Raw genomic sequence first — 24,077 nt, forward strand, 5'->3', positions numbered from 1 at the left:
GTGTGTGTGTGTGTGTAAGGTGATGAGATTTTGATGAGACCAGGAACAGAATGGGAAAAATATCCTGTTTTCATGTTTAAAATTGCCTATATGTGTGCTGTATGTGGCTACTTTAAATATTGCTACATTTATTGTGTACAATATTGTATTCAATACTTTACTACTTTTGGTTTTGCAGTACAATGCAGAAAAAACAGTTTATTTCTTACTGCTTAAAAAATCATAAACCTCCAATTATTATTCATTATTGTATAAAACAATACTTATTGTCTCCAGTGGTCACTCATGGCCTAAAATATTTAAATTGTCACATCTTAGTCACATCTTCTGGCAAAACTTCCTAGTTGGTTCTTAAACTAAAAATGTTTAATAAAATGTTGTACTGTACTGTAATAAAATGTACAAAACTCTACACTCATTTAAATAATGAAAATATACTAGAGGTATACTACAGAATCACCATCTAAAATAGAATTCATGTGTAAGCTTTATACTTGTTTAAACTGTAATAGAAAATGTAATTGTAAGTAAAACCTATTGCATATTGATAATAATTTACTTTTATGAGTCACATATACAAGGCTTATTAATTAATATTTCTGGTTTGAAAGGTAGTGCTAACTAATAGCAGGAAGAAAACAAAGCCTGGGCAATGATATTCATTAATTTCGACCTGTTTTCCTTCAGGGGCAGATTATTGAAAATGTGAAAGAAAAATAAAAGTCAGGAGAAACATAGTTTATTCATTATACCAACAAACTTTGGTAATTTAGCAGTTTTCACATTTGGAAATGCATTTTGTTAAAGTTTATGGGCAGGGTTTCTCAGCTTCCATTTTGGGAACCAACTGAACTTCGTAGCATTCCAGCTTTTCCTTGGTGCCAACACACCTGCTCCAGCTGATGAAGGATTTAATAATCAGCTAAATCACAGTTAAGAAATCCTCATACCAAGTCAGTGGGTCCCCAGGACTATTTGAGAAGCCCTGGTTCTGGACTTGTAACAAATAAATAGCACACATTTCCTGATGTACACCTAAGCTGAAAAGGGGGATATATTTAATTATTAAATGATATACATGTGAACTGTGATAATAATGCTTGAACTACTTGATGAGGTTTTCTCCTTTTTAAATAAAGCTTTTCAGTTACTTAAGTACCTTCAAGAGCATGGTTTAGTTAAATAAATAGAATGTTCTCCATTTGAACATGCACAGCTGATTTGTTCGGGAAACATATATTTACACAAGGATAGAGCTTTTGCTGTCTGTCTCTTACTGTCTTTCAAACTAGAACACGCTTAATCACAACACACATACAGAGAGGTGACTACATCAAACGCTCACACATTCGTACACACACACCCACACACACACACACAGACACACACACCCATACAAGCATGTAGGCTTACACTATACATTCCTCTTCCCTCTACAAATTCTAACTCCACTTTCATAGCTAAACCTATTAAAGTGATAAAAATGCAATGCTGAACATAACAAAAAAATGAGTCCAAACATCACATTTTAAACATCTCAACAACACAAGATTTTTTCATCTATTTTCTAAAGATTTTCTTTTTCAATGCCATGTTCACAAAGAATATGAATTCATGCATTGTGAGATTTATGTCGTGATCTTCAGCTTCCTTGGCAGGATGTGGTGGACTGAGGTTTGTGGCTTCAGGGCTTTCAACTGTACATCTTTTCTGCCATAGGTTGGATGTTGACAAGTCGTGCTACTTCTGTGAAAGTATTGTACAAACATATCTAAAAAAAGTCTGTCAGCCTCAGAAAACCAGGTGTCCTGAGCTGCATTTTTCACTACTGAATATCAAGGACGCTTGCTTTCAAATTCTTTGTTTTCATATCCTGGGCCCTTTTTTTGGCCTATTATCCATTGAGTTCTTGGATCCGAGGCATGTAATAAAGGGAGCAGTGGGTTGCAGTAAGTGAACCCACATTTGGTTGTCCCTGTCCATGCTGGCTTTCATGATGCAAAATAAGAGCTCTGCATGGAGTAAAGTCGGTCAATGGGGTTTCCCACACGTGCCTGCAGTGAGCCTGCTTCTGAAGAAGCCATGAAGCAGTCACTAAGGCTGGTCAAGGAGGTGTCGCTGTCGATGTCATGGAATATAGAGTCATTTCCTGTGGAAAATAACAGGAGGTTAACTGTTTCGTGAATTAAAACATGATTAAATTATGCTCCTAATCTTTTCTTGGTTAATTATCTACTTTTTCTCCCTATATTACCATAGACATTCTTTGCCAGTTTACTGAACACAATTCTGTCACTAATTCTAATTATGCAATTACATTTCAATATGTATATTGCAAACAACAAGCATTCAAATCCTAATCAAATGTGTTTAACCAAAAAAGAATCAAACAAATGCACAAGGTTATGCTGGCTTCTGTGCTAATCTTCTGTTTTTGCCATTTTCCTTGTGGGCACAGTTAGGCTTAATACTCAGTTCCAATCTTAATGACACCATTACACAAGACAGTGACAGGTTGATGGGCTATGGTTTTTTAATGAGCTGGCAATGCTGCCTGTTTCCTGTTGTTATGCCATAAACCCTGAGCTGGAGTGTGATGAAACTGGGGATTAGGGCCCTGCCATTAAAGGGAATGGATGACAAGGCACCTGGGACCTCTTCATTGCCTATCTGTGACCAAACATACATGAGCAACACTCATCATGGAGTTAATAATATTGAGAACATTGGCCATAAAAGTATTGCAGGAACTTCTCTCTGGTATTATGAGCTTATGTCCATATTGACAAAAATGCATACTAGCTTTACAATGCGTGTAATTCTCCAAAATGTTTTTCATTGGATGATGTTTCCAAATGCATATATATATTTTTTGCCTACATGACTAGACTGTCACCCGTAATGATTAACTAATGTTGTCCTTACGACTTTCACCACAAATCGTAATAGGACACAAAGCATAATAGGACATATTAACCTCAAACACATGCTGAAAGATGAGATGATTACTGTTATGGGAACTGGAAAAGCACAGATCATACTGGCTTCATTTAATTAGAAAATTAACTGGCCTTTTTTGTGAATTTCATGTAATGGGTTCAGACTGTTTTTTTTCCTGTGTGTATACTATTATGGATTTTTGATAGTGGTATGTTAGGTTTGCTGGATTTCTATTAATACTGGAGGTCATATTGCTGTTCAAAAATAGCTAGTTTACAGACAACATACATGATATGGTTGCATTTTATAAGGGGTAAACGTGAGGTATACTACTAACCGTATGGGTTCATGTGGTCACCAGGCATCTGAGGTGGGGTGAGGCCTTGCTGGAAGGCATCAGCAGTGTAGCCATTTTCCATGGCAACCATCTGCTGCTGTGCAGAGGCCAATGGTGTGTAGGAGTTCATCATGTTCTCCATCCTATTGGACATCACCTCTGAAAGCACAACATAAGAATGTGCTGAGAAATGTCTTAGGTTGATCGAAACCAAGTGACCACCTTTTTCTGACTATAGGTATACTCAGAAAAAATAAAAATAAAAATAATACAAAACACTTATTATTGGTTTATTGTATAAAAATGTTTTTCAGGACAGAATTTTACAACAGATTTAAATATAATCATAGTATCTACCTCAAAATCTGTCTGAGCTCCATGAAACACTACCAGACAAGAAACATGCTTGTACTAGAGCACAAAAAGAATCTCCCAGACCAACTCAACTGTGAAATACTCCATAAGTCTCTCCAAGAGTTAAGGACTAGGTGTCTTGCTGGCTTTTAGTCCAGAGACTGCCATCTCAGATCTCTTCTTTAGAGTAGTGAGCTCTTGCAAGAATGTCTGAGATTAATTTCTAAAGATCACCACAATGTTCCATTACACACTTCTTGATTCTGGTGCAAGGGAATTTGATGTTTGAAGTTTTCTGCATATCAGGATATCATAACATTTTTGTATAAGTTAGTTATGTGTACATTGTAATGCAAAGGAAGTGGTTTTAGCAGTACTATGAATGTTTAACTAAGCATTTTACTGTCCCAAATGACCAGGTCAGCACCCCCACACAGCTACTTTTTCAGTTCACTTTCCACAATGTCTCTAAGAAAACAGTTCTACTGGATTTAGGCATGGGTTATTGACCAGTAAGAGAGATCACTGTCCACTTAAATACAGGAATGATCCAACTGATGTGACAGAGAGGTAAAGCAATCTGCAGGACACCACAGAATTGCTGAATGACATATCTGTCAGAGTTTGGAAAAGTGGAACTATTAACTTGTGTGGATGTGATGACTCTACAGTTCTGGTGCTTGACAGCAATCCAGCACCGTTGCCCAGCCCCCCTTTATTTATTTATTTTATTTATTTTTTTACAGCCGAGTTTGTGATAAAGCCTCATAACTGGATGCACCATGAGGATAGTCTAACATTGGTCTATAAAATAAAAGTATTATTACTCTTGGTTTATAGCTGAAGATGATTCAATGATCTCCGGATTATGAGTTTCCAGCAGAGAAGGTACAAGGGGGTCTGCTCAGCAGTAAAATGTCAATATTAGCTTTGGGATTTCCCCAAAGTACAGAGAGAAAGAACTGTTCTTGTGTTGTACAACAGAAATGCACACATCTTACCTTACCTCTCAAGGGATCTTAAATCTAAATTTACTTTATGCTGATGTCTTTAATTATATTTTGCTTTAGAGTAAAACAAGTTTGCCAACAGGACCAGTGTGGCTAGATTTATTTGTTCTGCACTTTAGTGTAATTAGTCAAATGCATTTAAAAAATGTCAATATGATAGCCCAGTAGTAAAACTGATAACATTAAATTCAGCATTAAAATCAGACTCTCTGTAATTCTGTAGACAGCTGGAATGATTGGAAATGATAGGGAAGACATTATCAAGTTTCAAGGGGGTTTAAATGTACTGTACATGGTGACACAAGACAGTGTGCCAACATATTTACAGGTTTTGGACTACTTAATATGGAATAGATCAATGTGGGACTTTTGACCTGAAATGACTTGCCATAGTAATGTGAGGACAGCAAGACATGTAACAGCACTAAAACAATCAGTGTCCAAATCAGAAATAGAGACTAGCGTGTCCTATGTGCTTGACTGAATAGAAACATGAGATGTCAGTCTGTTTAAAAGGGGATGCAAGGTTGTTTTCAGTTGAGAGGGAAGAAGGTGGGTGGATGGGTCACGATACAGGCAAATTTAATGTGCTTGTATTGTAAATGAATCCACCACCTCCACAGACACTCCTGCATATCCCTAGTTGCACAATTTTTCTGTGTGATTCTTAGCTGACAGAGCTCAGCATCTATGTAGCTCTTAGCTGACAGAGCTCTGCATCTGCTCTGTTTGAGGTTTAACACCTCTGATTTTGCATTATGTAACACAAAGTGGAGAGTCAGTAAGAATTAGCAATCATGTTAACATACACTATATTATGGGAGTCTATTGGACTGAAATGCTGGTAGAGAAATGGCCAGTGACATACCAATGAAGACCATCCAATCACTTAGCTAGTGAGTTTACACAAATCTCTTATATGAGTTACATGAAAAAAGGAAATCTGTGCTTTTTTTCGCACAAACAAGTTTACAGTGAGGTTCATACTGGGACACTGTACCTTGGCCCAGCCTTTGGGAGTTCTGCTGCTCCTGTTGCTGCTGCTGTCTTCTGGCCAACTTCTTCATCTGAAAAAACACAGATAAAGGCACAATCAGAACACTTCGGGACATCCTGAACTCTGTCTTTTTCTCTTTTCTAACTCAAAAAAAAAATTGATGCTCATTGTTGTTCACCTCTACTTGAACTACATAGCCGTCTATCTGAATACATTATATTATCCTGGGGCTTTTGAAGATAGCATCAGACCTAGAAGGTGGGTTTCAGACACTAACGTAAGAATGCGATGGATGTGAGTGCATCACTCTTTCCTTTGCAGGGAGTTTTTTGTGGAATGCAGTGAGAGGTTAAGCCTGAGGCAGATTATGGCTGAGATTTGCTGTCTGTATCCCCACTAGTGCTCTCCCTTTTGGCAGTGCCTGTGGAGGGCTTTGCTTTAGCATTCTGGTTGGAGGATTACTCGCAGATTGTGGTGTTATCTGGTTTCAGGCAGTACATCACTGGGTTTGTGTAGGTAACAAATTGTGATGGATGGGCAGAGTTCATGCAATGAGGGCTCACCTTGGCTCTTTGGTTCTGGAACCACACTTGAACCACACGTACACTCAGGCCTGTTTCAGCAGCCAGGGTTTCTCTCACCTGCATATAAAGACATCAAGATAACCTCAAATAACTCTGTTTTTGGTTTAGTTAGCAATGTTGGTCTGAACTATGGTCTGAACTATTTAACAATTGATATCTCTATTTTAAATGGTTGTAGCTGTAATTACAAAAACTTGTGTAATTTAAAAATAGTTTGCAAGCATACTGTTCTAAAACTATTCTGCTACCAATTAGAATTTTGATCACATTATTTTACTTACAGAGTTCTCTACTCTGAAAGTACACTTATGTCTGAAGATTTGATCAGTCATCACTCAGGCAAATTGTAATTCCCCACCTACACGCAGTAAAATCTACAGAAAATGCCCCCTCAACTTGAAATTTCAAACCAACAACCTGGAGTAATCTTCTCAACTACCAGTTCTTTCCTCGTAACATACATCAAATTAACATTGCCGTGCACACTGTAAGGAACACCTTCTCTACCTTCTGAATGAATTTACAACAGTATAGGCTTTACAGCAGTGAATATACAGACACAGTACTTGGTTAAAATTAGAACACTGACCATACTGATCTACATCTTGAAAAGATAATCATCGACATCTCTAATGCTATCTCCAGCAACATTTTGGACTGAACTTACAGCAACAATAGCGAGTAGCATTAGCAATAAGCTAGCTAATGCTACTTGCTATTGTTGCTGTAAGTTCAGTCCAAAATGTTTTGTTACTGTACAAGTAGAACAGTACAAATAGCCACTTAAGCCTGTAATTCAGGCCTGTATAATACCTTTTTTGTTTTACATCATCTGACAGATCAAACAAAAAAACATGCTTTGTGGAGGCATCCATGTTTTCACCCATTTTACAAATTAAATTTATCTGGCTAATGGCAGATAAATTACAGATAAATTAAATAAACTGGTATAAAATTTGAAACTAGGTTACTGGAACATTACTTTTACATTATGAAAGGTTTTCTTGGTATGTTATTTGTATTTTGAGTTATGTCATATCTTAAATGGCCTACTTTATTACCTCCGATTTTATACTGTCTTCTACACACATTTTATGTTCTCTGCAAGAAATGTGAAAATGTCAGCACACCAGCACTATAAATGTTTAATTACTGCAAGAAGCATATTGCCTAAAAAGCTTTTTTTAGTATTATGCAATATTTACTTTAAAAAAAAAAGTTAAACATTAAAAAGGTCAGACACTGCATATGAGTGGCTCACCTTCCGGCAGGGTTTGGAGGACACCTCAAACGAAGCCTTGAAGGCCCGTCTCTGCTGTGTGGTGAGGATGGTACGTGGTCGTTTGGGTCTCCTTGGATCTTTCCCATCATCCCCTTTGCCAGGGCCTCCAGAGCACTTCTCCGGCTTGATATCCAGCTCCTCGTCCTCACTCTTCTCTGGGGAGAGATCCGTCATTCACAGGAATCAGCACATTTCTCTGAAATTTTTCAGACAGCCTATTGATGAATAGATGTTTTTGTTCTGTTACATTTTCAGGAGATTCAGACGCAGTACATCCATAATGAAAAGAGACACATGTGGTTTTAATACTTTTATCAATTTATTGCTGAAAAAGAATAGGCCACATCCTCTTACAAGACTACAGCCGCATTTTGCAAAGCACTATGAAGTATGCACATTTGTCACTGGACTGGACATTGTGTCATTTATAATTAATAACACACAGCTTTGGCTGTTTTGCACTGAATAAATCTTTGATAAGACGCCTGCACATAAGGGATGCTGTACTGTAGGGAAAATAAGTATGTGCAAGCTGCACATATGGGAAAAGATGTGAAATAGATACAAAAGCCGAAAGTCAGTAGGCTTATAATCAATACCCATGACCACAAACACATTACATTTGTGAAGACAAAAACAAAATGGTGCAACATAAGGCAAAAGTGTTTTTAATGTAGGCTAAAAAGAGCCTAGATTCTTATAATTAGTAATATTCATAAAGTTGTAGAGCAAAATGCATGGAATCAAAGTTAAACTTTGGGACCTAACTTTACTAGGTGATAAAAATCTTTACCCCAGCGTGATACCAAGTATCCAATATTCCTTTTCACTTTATGACTTTTAAAACTAAAAAAAAATTATGATGTTATTCAATCAACTAATCACTGTGTCTCAATTAGATGGTGATAATACGTTTGATCCTCAGGCGGTCAATCAAAGCCTTCCCCTGTCATGGTAATCTCTTCCAGTAGGTCGTACTAATGTGCCATCTAAATGAAATGGCTCCTGGCTCTACTACTGTAATTACAATAGCCAAGCGGGGGATTGGCTTTATTGTTCAGTGGATGGAGGTTTCATCTAATAAGACAAAGCAGCTTATGTGTGATAGAATAATAATCGTAATTAGAAAAGGGGCTAAACTCCATGACATGGTAGAGTTCAAAAGTTAAAAACCCATGTAATGGCTACAATTCCCGAGTGACAGTTTCCCAAAATAAAGGGCTGCTGCAATTAGGTGCAGCGGCCCTTTAGTGCCCTCTGCGGCATCAGCAGCAAGTGCCAATTAGGCTAGCAAACACTTTAAAGACAGTGCATATGCACATTTTAATGTGGAACAGAGGATTGATAGAAATCATAGGTTTGCTGCTCTAAATGAAGCCCTAAACCCCACCACATCATTCATAGGGATCTGCTGCTCTAATTTTTTCCAGCAGCATGCCATCAATACACTTCAGCTTCTTTCTTTCACAGTTATGCCTTACATGGCGGCCAGATTATCCATTCATGTTAATTTTGCTATCTGCAAAAGGGCAATGGCACAATGTATTCTAACATAAAGTATTTTTATTCTGTTTTGTACCATAGAGGAATGGTTTATTCAATTCAATTCAATTTATTTTGTATAGCGCCTTTTACAATGAACATTGTCTCAAAGCAGCTTTACAAAAGGAGAAAATCGGAGAAAGGGGAGGGGAAAAATGAAAATAAAAAATATATTTAAAAAAATAACTAAATACCTAGAAATAAGAAGAAATTATTAAATCTAAATTATTAAACTATTTTAGTTTATCCCTAATGAGCAAGCCTGTGGCAACGTGTTATCAACGCACTTTGTGAGTATATATAATTGGGATGATGACTATTTACCTGAAAGAGTTTTCTACAGCCTGCATTTTCTATTTGCTTACCTGAATCAGAGTCATCAGGGCTGACTGATCCAAGCAGATCTTTCTCCTTTTCATAGTCACTCTTGCACAGCAGCTGGCCATCTTTCAGTACAAATTCATCACCTTTACGTAGCTGTCGGTCGCACACACAACAGCAGAAGCAGTTGAGATGGTACACACACTCTAATGCCCGCATCACAAACTCTGTAGGTGCTATCTTCTCCAGGCATCCACTGCATTTAGTAGAAAATAATCTGAGGAAACAGAAACCATGGCAGGTAGTCATGAGAAACAATGTTTAGTTCAATTTGTGATTTGTGCTTAAATATTGTTTGCCACTATTGGGAGTTAGGGAGGTAGGGAATACTAGTTTGCAGTTGTGAGGAATGTCTCTCTGCATGTGGTTGTCCATCACAGCACTGGGAGAGGTGGATGTGTGGCCAGGACCCTGGGTGATCTCTTTTGACAGTGGCTCATCTGTTAAAGCATGCTGGATAACCTCTCAACGCCTCAGCAGAGCCCAATCAGAGGAAATGCATGCTTGTCGCCTCGCTCCAAATGCACCAGCAAACCTCAATCAGCACCACAAATCACTGTCTTTACCACATTCAGTGCAGTGATTAGATAGGCCCTGCTGCCACTGGAACAATATGCCTCCAAGTCATGTCTCATAGGCTCATGTGACCAGTTACTCATTGATACTAAAGTGATATCTTGTATATACCAGAATCAACATCATTTACAGTCAGTAACCTAGAAAGAACCATTAAATTTCTTTTACTGGACACTATGTGATAATTCGACCAATGGTTGATTATTAGTGGGTGATTGACTTCAATCTTATATTAATTAGGCTACCACAGTATGAATGTTACAATGGTTCAAATGACCACTTACCCTACTGCTAGGTAAAGGGATCTCACCATGCCCTTTGATCAAAAAAGCACACAACTCACATGTTCATCACAAAGCAGGGGAGAAACCCAGCTGTCATCGTAACCTTAATTTCCTCTTTGCCAAGACAATAACTTTCTGTTACAGTCAAAGCTGAGATAGTCCATCCTTGTGCATAAGTCTGAAGGCATATAGCCAGAGCTAAATAGACCTGCTAAAGGAAGTGAATGAGTGTGATGCTGTCCAGGCCGTCATAGCTGATTTATTAGCCCCGGCTCTTTTGTTTATTTGGACTGGTGAGACAGCTGCTGCAGTGCTTGTCTATATCTATGCTTTGCATCAATGCCATTGTGAACTATGAGAGAGAAAGAAAGAAAGCCAATCACCATCGTCTCCTGATACTGGACAGGGTTGGCCGACATTGATGAATATGGGTAAATATAAGGCCACATGGGGCAGCAATGGCAGCCTTTGTAATGGTAATGGCTTTGTAAAATGCTGATATAGATATAGATATTCTATGTATGGGGCACACTGGGTTTGGTGGGCAGCTGTACTGATGTTTGGGAAAGGATAGCTGGGTATTATTGTTTTTCGTTTTATCATGCTTGTCTTTTGTGACATTTGTGTTAATTACTTCTATGTGTACAGATAATCATTGTTTTAAATGTAAAATGCCCTATCATTCTCTGTGGCACAGTTGTATGTTATGTTAAATATTTAATGTGAATAATGACTTTATTCACATAAATGCCTGTGACACCATTTAAAGCGTATCAAGACAACAATATGAACATGGGCATTGACAGGAATTAGGAAAGGTGATAATCTTTGATTTATTGTTAAACATTAAGAAGATTAAGGAGCTTTTACCCAACAAAGGATAATGTTAATACCTTTTAAAAAAAGTGGCACATTCAGCAATTCTGTTCAGTTCACAGAATTTTGTGCTACCTGGAGGCAGTTAGAAAATGAAGGACTAAGCACATGTGACAGCGTGAGAGAGAGAGAGAGAGAGAGAGAGAGAGAGGATTTGGGATTTAGATTGAATTATTCTGGTGGTTTTTTTTGCATCAGTTATATCTATTAATAATCATTTTTCTCATAGTATAATAAATTGTTTCTTCACTCTTACCCACGTTTTGGGCAAACATGTATAAGACTTATTATTAAGACTTAATACTGACACAAAATATTAAGTCAGCAAGGCACAATAAATGATGGGTTGATTATAACAAGAATAATTCAGTAATTTTGCACCCCATTACATTACTTTACCTGTATTATATTTGGACTTTTATAGCAAAAATGATTTTTCCCATTTGATTTTAAATGAAGTATTTATAACTTGACTGATGAAATTAGATTATTGCATGTTGGACCTGTCAGACTCATAGATGATGAATCTGTCATGATCCAGTCCACACGTCCAATTCAAATGTTTATTCAATGATGCAAATCCTTGCCTGAGAGATCAAGCTTGGAAAACAGGGATAAGCTGGAAATTACCATTTTGAGCTGCCATGCCACTTCCTGGATTCGCTTGCTCACCTCTCCGCTCCATGCTCTCAAGATACTTATTGTCCAAATGAAAACATTCTTTTTCATCCCTTTTTTTTTGTTTCCTCCTCTTTTACCCTTCTGCCCTAATCTTGTAAGCCATTATTTTTCTATTTCCCCTCTCTGTCACTTTGCATTATTTTTGCTGCTGTAATTCCCATTCGTTCCTTCTGAAGTCTTCCTGTCCAGCTTTGTCCTAAAATCTAATCCTGACTTCTTTGGCTGTCGTCAGCCCCGCCCCCCAAGTTCGACATTCTCAGCAGGACCTCAGATGGAATAGCCATGCATGATGCCCCTGCTATAGCAACCACACCCTGGCAGGAAGGCGATGGCTAACTTTTCGGATGGCCAGAGAAAGCCTTTCACAAGGCTGGCAGCAGAAGTAAATCCTTCTTGGAGGAACAAGAGGAATTAGCAGGGAGCAGTGGAGTAGGGATTTAACCCTACCCCTTTTTTCCTTTTGAAAGGCACAGTCACATCAACTCCCACTGCTATCCACAATCAAACAGGGCAAAGGCAGGGGGTTGCAGAGAGAGAGAGAGAGAGAGAGAGAGAGAGAGAGAGAGAGAGAGCCAATGAATGACACAAGCACTGGATTGTGGAGGAGCCCCTAATCCCATTTTAATACCTTTCCAAGTTCAGCGCCAAAAGAATGCTCTTTAAAAACAACGCCACAGTGTGAGCAGGCGAAGGCCAAACAGGGGGAGTCACCATTCTCAATCCCCCGTAACATTACCTGATTAACAGCCCGAGGCCTGAGTTAGCAATAGACTACAGCAATGCAAAGAGAGCCCAGACCTCCTGTTAGCATGGCTGCTATAAGCATAGCTGCAAAGCAAATGTCGTAAACAATGGCATAAACAAGGTCAGTGTTGTCTCAGATGGCATGCCTGGTCTGGAGAGGATTTCTGTCCTGTGGTTTAAGATGAAAGCCATAAGGGAGAGAAGAAAGACAGAACTCCAGTGGAGCTGCTGCTCTTTGGGGCTGGACACAGGCCCACATCTGGGCCTTTTTAAGCTACTCTACTCTACAAACTCAATAAGTACATACACTGCTACTGGACACAAAATGTAAGATCATATTTGAGCGAAGAATTACAAGGCTGCATCTTGTTTCCAGATCTCAAGGTATAAAATGTTTAAAGTCATATTTTCTCTCATTTGATATTTTTTAAAGAAAATATAATATGACATTGTAGATATCAAATTGTAGTCATTGAGTATGCCAACTACAAACTCCAACAAAAGCATAGCAATGACATCACTTTAGCAGAATGAAAATAGTGAGGCAAAAATGAAATTAGAGGTGGATAGAGAGAAGAACGTAGACTTAGGTCCAGCATTTAATTACAGTGGGGATGTATGTATGCCTGCCAACACCTGAGCATACAGATTAACAGATATGGATCACACTTGGTTCAACAGGCACAATTCAGGCAGTGGAGCCCCAATATTGATTCAGGCACTCCTAGTCCAGAACCCCAGGAGTAGAATCAGAGATAATCCCCAGAATGCGCCCCAGGTGATCATTATAAGCTTCCATTCACTCAGGCACACACAAAATAAATTGTCATTCGAATTATTTGTGCTCACATGCTGGGACTTACAACTTTTCCAAAAGTATGTCCTCTTGTGGAATCTATCAGCAACAAGTGTACTGAAACCCTGAAAATCTGAAAGGTTGAATATTTCCTGATTGCATTGTGGGATTTTTCTATTTATTTTTTAAAGCTCACTGCTGGGGCTGACAGAATATTTAACAGGTCTTGCTGAATGAAGATATTTCTAGAAGAAAAAAAGCGGCAAACTGGGAGTTGAATACTAAGCTCAACGGATCTTCAAGCCCTCTGTCTTGCCAAAACCTGGCTCTCACCTTCCAGTTCCTCTTTCTTCTCTCCTTTAAACCACAAAGCAGTTCGCTTACAGGAGTATGTGGTCTTCCCTTTGAACAGATTATGAGCAACTTAAAGTGTGACAACATCTTAAAGCTTTCACCACATGTTGCCAATGATTTCCCCACCACAAAAGACCTTCCTCTGTATGCCTCTGCCTTGGCGATAAGGATCACAGACCAGAGGGAGATAAAAAGACAAGCCTGGAAGAGGGGGAAAAGGTGGGGGCAAGTCTGGATAATTGGCATACATTTAGCAACACATGCTTTTCTCTCCACCTATTCTCCTCTCGCTTTCTGCTGAACATGCATGAGGGGGAGGTCATAATAGTTTACAGCAGAATGACTTCTTATATCACCACATCTTCATCAAAGACAGAGAAAGGATAAGGATTACCCAGGAGGACAGCTGTAAATGATCACTTTGAACACCATTCCTCTGGCTTCACCACCTGAGCACCCCTGGCTTGTGTTTTCAGTGTATGCCAATCATAAAGACCAGAGTGATAAGGAATTTTGACACAGATGAATGGGAAAATACTGTACTACATTTGAGTCAAATCTTTGGCCTCAAAGCTGCTTGAACAAGAGTTTTAACTGTAATGTTTCTTGGCAATATGATCTTTGAAAATCCTGAAGCATTCAATGTTTTTGAGAACAGTGAAGATCTTAGCTGTCAATGGAACATGGGGGCAATGTGCATCACAGCAAGTGATGGATGTGTAGGTTTCATTGGTATTTGTTGTTATGTTATTGTTTTATTTAATTGCTATCTGCTCCAATAAATTGATGCTTTGATAAAGATGGTGCAGTTTAAGCCATAGTCCCATTTACGGAAGATTATAATCAATCATTTGGTGGAATAGGAAACATTTATTTTAAATATATATTTGACATGATTAAACACCCATGAAAAAGTTTGCTGTCGGTAAGTGACCTGCACTCTCTTATCCTCTACTCTGTGGCTTACACTAACCATGGTGACTGTTGTGTTTCCACACTGTGCATTATTTTATCAATCTAAGCAAGGGTTTCTGAAGTGTATTTTAGTTATGCATGTTATGAAACAGATAATCTATACTGCCAAAAGTCTGTGGACACCTGACCATCACACCCAAATGCAGGTGTTCCCCAAACTGTTGCCACAAAGTTGGAAGCACACAATTGTCTAGAATGCCTCTGTATGCTGTAGAAATATGATAACCTTCCCTCCACTTCACCAATAGGCTCAAATATACTCCAGCATGACAATGCCCATTTGCACAAAGTGAGATCCATGAAGACATGTCATTACTGATGTGTAGTTGGTACGGAAGAACTTGAGTGACCTGCACAGAGCCCTTATGTATATGTCTTATGTATATAGAAAAACATTCAAATCACCATACCATCATCCTATTTACTGTATCCTGTATATTTAAAATTGCAACCTATTACAATGTTATGATTGCATGGTCTCTGTTTTGTATAATTGTTTCAGCAAATCAAGCCTTATTCTGGGTCTATATTCTTCGACATTTTTTCCCATTTGCTTCTTAGAAAACTAGCTCTGTATTAACCCGTGTCCTTTTTTAATGATGATGACATACTGTTTTTCAAAAACTTTCAAGTTTGTCAGTTGTTTGTAACATAATATCGATATAAAATCTATGAGATGACAGAAAATAGCTGCCCTGATTATTGTAACCATTTGATAGCCAAGACTGACATGAAGATTTTTTTTACGTCACTCTCTTATATCTTATTTTTTGCATCATAATCATGAAAATAATGGCCCTGTGTCTTATTACCTGCTGATATCACCTACTCATTTCTAATTTTTGTCATTCACAAATAAGGAATGATGTTAGATAAAACCAGCTCAAGCACACCTTAATACATTTACTCTCTATTAATATAGTCTTTATTGATTTACTGCAGTGAGCATTTAGCTTTAACTGTGAATAAAGCTTGGTTGGAAAAAATTCTTTACATTATGTAGTAGAAATAATAAGACTAACCTCAGCTTGCACTCTAATGTTGAGACCCATTTTGAGAGGCCACATTATCAATGCAGTAGATCAAAACTAAAGTCCTTAAAGTTTAACCACACTCTAAATAATGCTGTTTCATTAAAGTAAAAAGATACTATATTAATTAAAGCAAAAAAAAATCTGTTTAATAATCCATAAGGAAATTGGCCTCCATTAATGCTTAGTATCAGCATTTCTCTTTGGTGTGGTGAGATTACAGTGTAAAGTAATGAAGCCAAATAAAAAGTTGCCATGTCTTCCCTACGGTCCCCAGGGCAAGCTCGAGTCAGCTCTAAGAGCAGCTTAATCGCCTCCCCCTCTTTACTAAATTAGCATAGTAATGAGCTTTAAATTGAGGCACTTTGTTTTTTAATTAAACTCCCAGCAGGTAAAAGTAAAATGCATTAGAGAGGGGAATGTGCACAATCACTAATGGTCCAGAGTTGCCATCTCCATCAGAACAATCTTTGGGCTCTCTCTTGTGTCTCTCCTGAGGAGCACTAAGCAAAGGTCTCAGCAGACACTTCCCATTCCTCACTTTGACACTCTTCATGTGTTGGAGAAATATCTACCAAATTATGCGCCCACAGTTTCCATAGATTGTGGGATGATGATTACGTCCCTTGTGGCTCACAAAATGTGATCTAAACCTCGACCAGTGTCTTGCCATGAGTCATCTCGGTGGAGAATGTTCTTCAACCACCTTTTTCTCCATGATGGATACAGTTGATTTGTCTCTGCATTTGGCTTACTCTATAGGACTATTGTCTTCTATGTTCTAGTATGCTTTAGGCATTAATTCCAATGGCTGTATGGTCACATGGTCATGTTTGGTTCAATTTCCTTCTTTTTTTTTACAAAGGTATTTTTTACAAAAGTTTTTGCACTGTGTCTTTTCAAACTATGAATGATGTCTTACAGTGCATATTGGTTTATTTTCTGCTCAGTTTGTCAAACATGCCTGTTAATGCATGGCTTGCTCATTAGGAATAAAATAAAATAGGGATAAAATAGTTTAATAATTTAATTTAATAATTTATTTTTGTTATTTTTTTTCTCCTTTCTCTGTTTCTCTTCTTTTGTAAAGCTGCTTTGAGATGATGTCTATTGTAAAAGGTGCTATACAAATTAACTGAATTGAATTGAATAAAAATAATGATGCACTGGGAATAATAATCAATGTAGAAGTTGTATAAGTCTGTTGTATTTTCATTTAATGAGATTTCATTTAATTTAATAAGTCTTTTTGTCAGTGAATGCAAATGTGACCTCTGATCAAGTCCATTAAGAAATTCCAAAATGTTTGTCCATTTGCATGGCTTTGCCTTTAAACAGAGCCTAGAACAATGCTACACTTTCTGTCCCATTGAACTACTACAAAAGTAATGAGATGTAGGTGATCATACCCTGGACATTCCCCATGTCAACATCTTCCAAGTACCTGAGCCAAATATGCAACAGTGGTAGATGCAAAAACAGTTAGAGAAAAATAGGGGAGCGCAAGACATTTTTCAATCCTGTCAAATAGATCTTGCAAAAGAAAAACATTTTTAAGATAATACAAATGATTTTGTATTAAAACAAATGTATTGTTCAGCTCAGACACCAGTAAATAAGAGCTGAAATGACAACAACAAAGAATGAAAAGGCCTGTGGAAGAGATGAGCACACAGCTGACTGGAGAGATCAGACAGACAGGTACACAGAATGTGTTTGATCAGCTGGGCTTCTCCAGCAAGCATGCTCAATGCCGCACGACAGTTCCTATATATGAGGTGACAGTATTGAAAAGAAGAAAAAGAGAGAGCAGGAGAAAGAGGAGACTGTGTGGGTGTGAGGTGGTGATTGTGAAAGAATAACATGAATGCTGGAGAAGACTGATATCTAAATCTTTTTTTTTTTCATTTTATACCTCAAAGAAAAGAAGCAAACAATTCCCCATGGTCCAAATGATAATTAATTAAAATGTAAATTTAGTAACTATACACTCAAGTTCTGAGCACATAAATGAAGGCTGTTATTGCAGTAAAGAGAAGTCATCATACTATGTATGTCACAGAGGACATTCAGTACAGGCCAAGAACTAACTATTTTTTTCTTCTGATATTTTCTCGATTTCTGGCATATACTCTATGGACTCTAAGGATCAGTGACACGTTTACATGTACAAACTGAGTGCGCTTTTGCATTAGAGGCAGAGGAACCTGAGTTATAGTTGCCTTTCGTCAGCCTGCTCTGCTTCTCATCACCCTCCTCCAGTCTTGTAACCCTAGCTTGCAGTAATGCCCATCTCCTCTACAGCCCTGCTGGAGACTAGACATCTTTACATGTGCACTCCATATAAGAAAGGGTGGGAGGGAGAGTGAGAGGAAAAAGGTAATTATTTTTAGACAATATGGCCAAGTATAAGTCACTAAAATAGCATAAGAAAACAAAAATAAAATAATTATAATAGGAATATAAAATTAAACAACAACAGTGTTTCAAAGGCACATGGACATTGTGAAAAAAGGCAACACACAAAGAAAAACTCAGAAAGTGCAGCACTAAAAACTCACCAGCACTATACCTGTTTTATAATGCTAATAATTCTACAGCCCTTCCAGGCCAATATAAATGATATCCAACAGGCTTATGCCTTTTGCTGGCAACTGGAGGTTAAAGTAGACATATCTGGGCCCTTTGAAATAGCTCAGGATGATTATACTGAATCTAATAACAATCAGATCTATGCTATGAGCCATAACTTCCTAAAGATACTTAGCCTAATCAACAAGACACTGTTCAGATTTTCCGATTTCCATGTTACCTTATGTATCTGTCTGATAAACACCACTACAAAGTGCTTTGGGGAGAAAAAAAAATAGAATAGGATAGATAGATAGATAGATAGATAGATAGATAGATAGATAGATAGATAGATAGATAGATAGATAGATAGATAGATAGATAGATGTGGGGGGGGGGGTTGTGAGAGAATTCATGCAATTCATGCAAGTTAAAAAAGCAACATTTCAAGCAAGGAGCTTCATAATTACTATTGACCCCTGGTCAATAGTAAACAAACAGTAATATAAGGTGTTCTTCAGTGAGGGCTCAACAAATATGCAAAGAAGAGATCCAGTAAAGAACATCACATGCAGGCTCCTTTTCACTGAGGCCTAATCTGTATGCCTGCACAATATTAAGATGGCTTTGGGGCCACTTGTGACCCAGCTGTTCTCTAATGAAAAATTCCTCAGCTCCATACAGGGGCCAGAGGAGACAGCCCCTTCTCCACCCACGACCATGCCCTGTCCATCTTGAGAAGTTTACCCAGGATGAATAGACAGTGGATTACAGAGAAAAGAGACAGGAGAAGAGGCTAGAGAATAAGCTTTGCTGTGTTTGTGTGTACCACTGCTACCCCTCTTCCTCCCTGTCCATTGATATTTGAAAGAGGAGGAGTGTTTACCAAAGTTTTAATTAGCAGGCATGACCCTGTCATTATTTGGATGCTACTGCACTAAGGTGGGGGTTCTGTTTACCTGACAGAGATTAAGGCTAAGCTTAAAATCAAGAGCCTCTATGGCAGCAGCAGCTTAAGCGATGTAAAGACGAATGCTTTATAATCTAGCTCACAAATCAAAAAGGGTAAAATTTTTCCAGACCTGTCAGATCAGACTGGAGAATTAAGAAATGACATTATTTACTCATATATATGTCATTTTATAGAAAAATTCACTGGCCACATAGTTACCAACCTGTAATCACAATTGTGATTTGATGCCAGATGTGATAAACCAGCCCATAAGTAAAATGGATTCTGTATTTTCCCATATTGTTCATAAAATAATTTAAAGGTCCTATTTGTCTATATGACAAAGCTAAATTAAATACATCTCTCCCTGCCCATCAAAAGTCCTGTTTCTTAATCCTGACCGTTAGTAGGTCTTCATATAGCTTCAAACTAAGCTGTAATATAAGCTTGACATAGTAGATGACTGCTAAAAAGAAAACAACAAAGTGAGAGAGAATATGCAGCTGTAAATGTCAGTTTATACTTTATTCCCATCTTTCAGTTTGGTAATAGCAGTCCCATTTAGCATGGTATATTTCAGTAAGCTCGACAAGCACATTCCAAACTGGTGGACCCCCTTCCTCGGCTGTCTTGTCTCTGTCTGGCTAAGAAGTGGCAAATGCCCATTTAATAGACCTGTTTAAAGTCGGTAGCTAGCTGTGAAACGGCAGGCTCGATAGAGTTATAAAGTCAACAGCCGCACTCTTGACCCCTTGAAGCCCCTTGCTGCTGAAGAGGCCCATGTTAGATCTCTGGACAAAACAGAAGATATGAAAGTATGGTGGTAGTGAAAAAACAGACATTTGGAAAACGGCCTTTGTAGAACTGAAACTTAATATACAGTGTCCTCCTGAATGATTAAAACCCTTTATGAAAAATAGCAAAAATTACTGCAGAAAAAGAACACAAAATGCAGGTGGTATAGTAAGCTCACACATACAGGGATATTGTAAAGATTTATTTAAAAGTGTTTTAATTGTTGTTGCATTGCATTATTATTATTATTATTATTATTATTATTATTATTATTATTATTATTATTTCTCCAAAACATATCAAAACCTTTACAGTTATTTTGCAGTGGTGAAGCCTGCCCTTAAAAGAATAACAACACTGAGTCTTTCCCTTTAACAAAACTGAAGACACTTTATAACACACAATTTATAATACTTCTGAACTACCAGTCACAAAACAGCCTCCATATTTTACAGTGGTTATCAGATGCTTTATTTTGTAGCCAGTCCCTTCTTGTTTTGAAACATACTAATGAATCGTCTAAATTTTGCTATTCTAAAACTGCAGCATTTGGGCTCTTTTGTCCTTTTATCCCTTGCTGTGTGAGGGAACAGTGTGCACATTCCTATTTTTGTTAAAACAAAGTTAAATAGTGTATACTATTATTTGAGTATAATGCTTTTTTTGCTTTGTTTTATGAAGGATACCAATAATTCTTTAAAACTATTATAAAACCACTATTACACATCTGTGTTCTTGGACCCTCTAAAGACAATAGGTTAACACAACTTAAATACTCCTCTTAAAAAAGAGATAGATTTGTGCAGAGCCTCGTTGCCATGGCAGCACCAGCAGGCAGGCCGGTGATGAATGAGCTGAAGAAGTAGTTTTCTCTGCAGTGTAGGGAGAGCACACATTGGCCTATGACGGATGTGCCAGACCTAGCAGGCACATATTGTCATGGTGGTGTCTGGGAGACTGGGATTCAACAGCCAGAGGCAAAAATTAGGAACATTTGCATCAGAGGTAGAGGTTAAAGTTCAATAAGGCCCCTCTTGATGAGACCAGCTACATCGAACCATGATGCAGTTAAAATACTATTCACTCAATGTTTGACTGCTTCCTTATACCTGATATGTGATAAGGTAATCATGTACGGTTAAGAAAGCTAAGCACTAGGGCTGGTTCTAGCATTAGAGATCCTCCTTTAGGGGAATTAAAGTGGGATACCTGTTTGTCAAATTTAAGCATTTCACAGCCATGCATTCTGGTTTTTAATTCATGCTTTGGTGTTAATAATTTAGTTACAAAGTTTTTATTCTCTCACATCAATGTAATGGAAAAGTCAGTTTTAGCTATTTATAATGTTTAATAACATTTTTAGGCTATCTTAAATTAAACCTTATCTAATACAAGCATCTTTATTAAGTATTAAAATATACTGATTTCACCCTGCCACGTTCCCTCACTGGAAGCCATAAAAAACACCATTGACGGGTGGGGGCATGTTAGAGAAAATGAAAAACAAACAACCCTTCTTTGTTCACAGGATGTATTAGAACCCAAAGGTTAGGGATTACCACCAAGATTAGCATACAGAAACTATATTTGAATTTGTGATCAGCAGCTTGCTTCAAAGAACCCAGTCAAAGATTAGAAGGTGTTGTGCTGAAAAGCATCTTTTATTGTGCAATGGAGTTACACTAGCCAAACAAAGATGTCTGCAGTGTGTGGGGCTGGTGCAAAAATGTGGGCATGTCACCATGGCAACAATGGCAAAAAAATGAGAGGAGTGATGCTGGAATGCGTGAAAGAGACGGGGACAACACCCCTTCCACATACACCCCCCAACCCCCTATACACACACACACACACACACAGACACACACACACACACAGGAAGAACATTCCCCTGTCGAGATCACAAACCATTTACACACTACAGCCATTTACTACTAAAAACTGCTTGTTCAAAGACAACAGAAATGGAAATGGTTCATATTCCTGTACATTGCTTAAGAAGCAGGTCCTAGTGAATGAGTGGGTCCAAAACAACGTTTTAAGTGAACAATATATGAACTATGAAGGCTAAGTGGCTCTCTTGGTGGGAAGCTGGGCTGTTCTTGTCAGGCTCCAGACATTTAGGTGAACTGGCTGGGTTCCCTAAGGCAGAATCTCATGTGGAGATTTCTTTCAGATTCTCTGGTATTAGTACCAACATAATAACAGAATTTCAAACAACCGTTAATGATATAAACATTGTTCTTTTTGGTTTGGTTTAAAGCATCAAATACTGTAGGTCAGCTGCAACATTTTGTCCTATGGTTCATTATTTTAGTTATGATCTATTTTAGGGCCTGCACTAAGCAGGAATGAGACGTAGAACCACCAGGTATATTTATGTTGTAATTTAAATACATTAAGTACATTTAAGAGTTCGTTCTTGTGCATAAAAAAAATCCTCTTTTCTTGAAATCTAGTAGTACAATGCTTTTGAAGATTGTAACAATCTTTTGTTTTGAAAAGAACTGTGTGTGCTGAGATCTTAGTGAAAAAATGCCTCACAGTTGGCTCTGGTAGGACGATGTGAAAGTCCCTGCTGGTACAAACTGGCAGTGGAGCAAGGACTCAGGGATATCACATGTCACACGGGACGGGGCACGTGCCAAACCAAAAGACCACCCGTCCAGTCAGCTTCAAACCAGAGGCTCTCTCTTTCAGCCAGAAAGCCATCCATTCTATGCACACACACACAGCCAAAAAGAACAAGTTGCTGATTTGTGAAAGGAATACTACTGCAAATACAGTATGTTTAGCTCATTTATATATCTCAATATAATAGTTACATAAGTTCTTCTTGATTGCATCTTGATTGCCTAAAAACCTTTTTGTCTGATCATACATAAAATATACATCTGCATTATGTCAATAATTACACATTAGGTATAATATAGACATATATTTAGGTTATAATACACAGACATATTTTATCGGCTACAACAGCAGAAGACTACAGTGATACGGATGCACTCCTATCAACCAAAAACAAGAATCTGAGGGTACACAGGCCATAGGCTTATAGAAACTAGACAGCTGAAGATCGGGCAATGTTCTTCCAATCTTCAACTGTACAGTTTTGGTGAGCTTGTGCCCATTCTCCTCTTACCTCTTTCGTCAACATCTCATCAAGGCATTTCTACCCACAGAAATTGTACTCACTGGATGTTATTTTTTCCTCACACTATTCTGTGTAAACTCTAGAAACTGATGTGTGTGAAAAATCCCAGGAGATTGGGGGTTTATGAAATACTCAGACCAGCCTGTCTGGCTTGTCCGATACAAACATCCAACATCCCCATTCTGATGTTTGAAATGAACATATACTGAAGCTCCTGACCTGTATCTGCATTATTTTATGCATTGTGCAGCTGCCATATGATTGGATGAATGTATAACTGTAGTAGTTAAGGTGTTTTAATAAAATGGTGAGTGTATTTGAACAACAGAATTCAGTGAAATAGCAATAAAGTATGTGACAATTTCAGAAATACAGTTCAACAACAATTCTTTACTTTAACTAGAGCTAGAGAACAGTAAACTTGAAACACTAAAGTAAAACAAACTTATTTTTAAAATTGTGAAAATTATATGACTGTTTACTAAATATGTGACTATACACTGAATGTGTCTACTGACATTAGACATATAAGCAGATATGACAGGTGCAAAATTTTCTCCTTTTTTGAGAAATTTGGAGGTATTTCTTGGCTCCAGTCTTGAAGTATGTACTGTGACCTAAATGCCACATAACATCATGACTCAACTCCTCCCTGTGGTTGACATCCACATGTTAATTTGCCATTTCACAGCTGAGCACTGTGGACTCTATGCTGTCCTACCAGCTGGCTCAAGCACATTGGACATGCATGTCAATGTGTGTGTAAACACACTGGTACTGATCAGATGTGCGGTCTTTATTGTTGCACACAGACAGCACACTCCCTTCACTGCCTCTGATAGCTCTTTGAACGAGGGA

At 37.9% G+C, this 24,077-nt stretch overlaps 1 protein-coding gene across 2 annotated transcripts in view; it reads right to left on the bottom strand.

Moving 5' to 3' along the window:
* Positions 1 to 568: 568 nt before the first annotated feature.
* lmx1bb (LIM homeobox transcription factor 1, beta b) overlaps positions 569 to 24,077 on the bottom strand; it is a 48,606-nt gene continuing 25,097 nt past the window's right edge. Inside the window, exons 3-8 of one of the 2 annotated variants that reach the window (XM_058390783.1) lie at positions 9,412 to 9,644; positions 7,484 to 7,659; positions 6,202 to 6,279; positions 5,642 to 5,708; positions 3,278 to 3,436; positions 569 to 2,149 (exon numbers count right to left, since the gene is read on the bottom strand). In XM_058390783.1, the coding sequence (XP_058246766.1) occupies positions 1,992 to 2,149; positions 3,278 to 3,436; positions 5,642 to 5,708; positions 6,202 to 6,279; positions 7,484 to 7,659; positions 9,412 to 9,644 (871 nt within the window). In that variant the 3' untranslated portion in view covers positions 569 to 1,991. The remainder of the gene's footprint in view (positions 2,150 to 3,277; positions 3,437 to 5,641; positions 5,709 to 6,201; positions 6,280 to 7,483; positions 7,660 to 9,411; positions 9,645 to 24,077) is intronic. The other variant, XM_058390781.1, reaches the window with a different exon arrangement.

Source organism: Hemibagrus wyckioides, linkage group LG05 (assembly GCF_019097595.1).
Source record: "Hemibagrus wyckioides isolate EC202008001 linkage group LG05, SWU_Hwy_1.0, whole genome shotgun sequence".
Lineage (NCBI taxonomy): Eukaryota > Metazoa > Chordata > Actinopteri > Siluriformes > Bagridae > Hemibagrus > Hemibagrus wyckioides.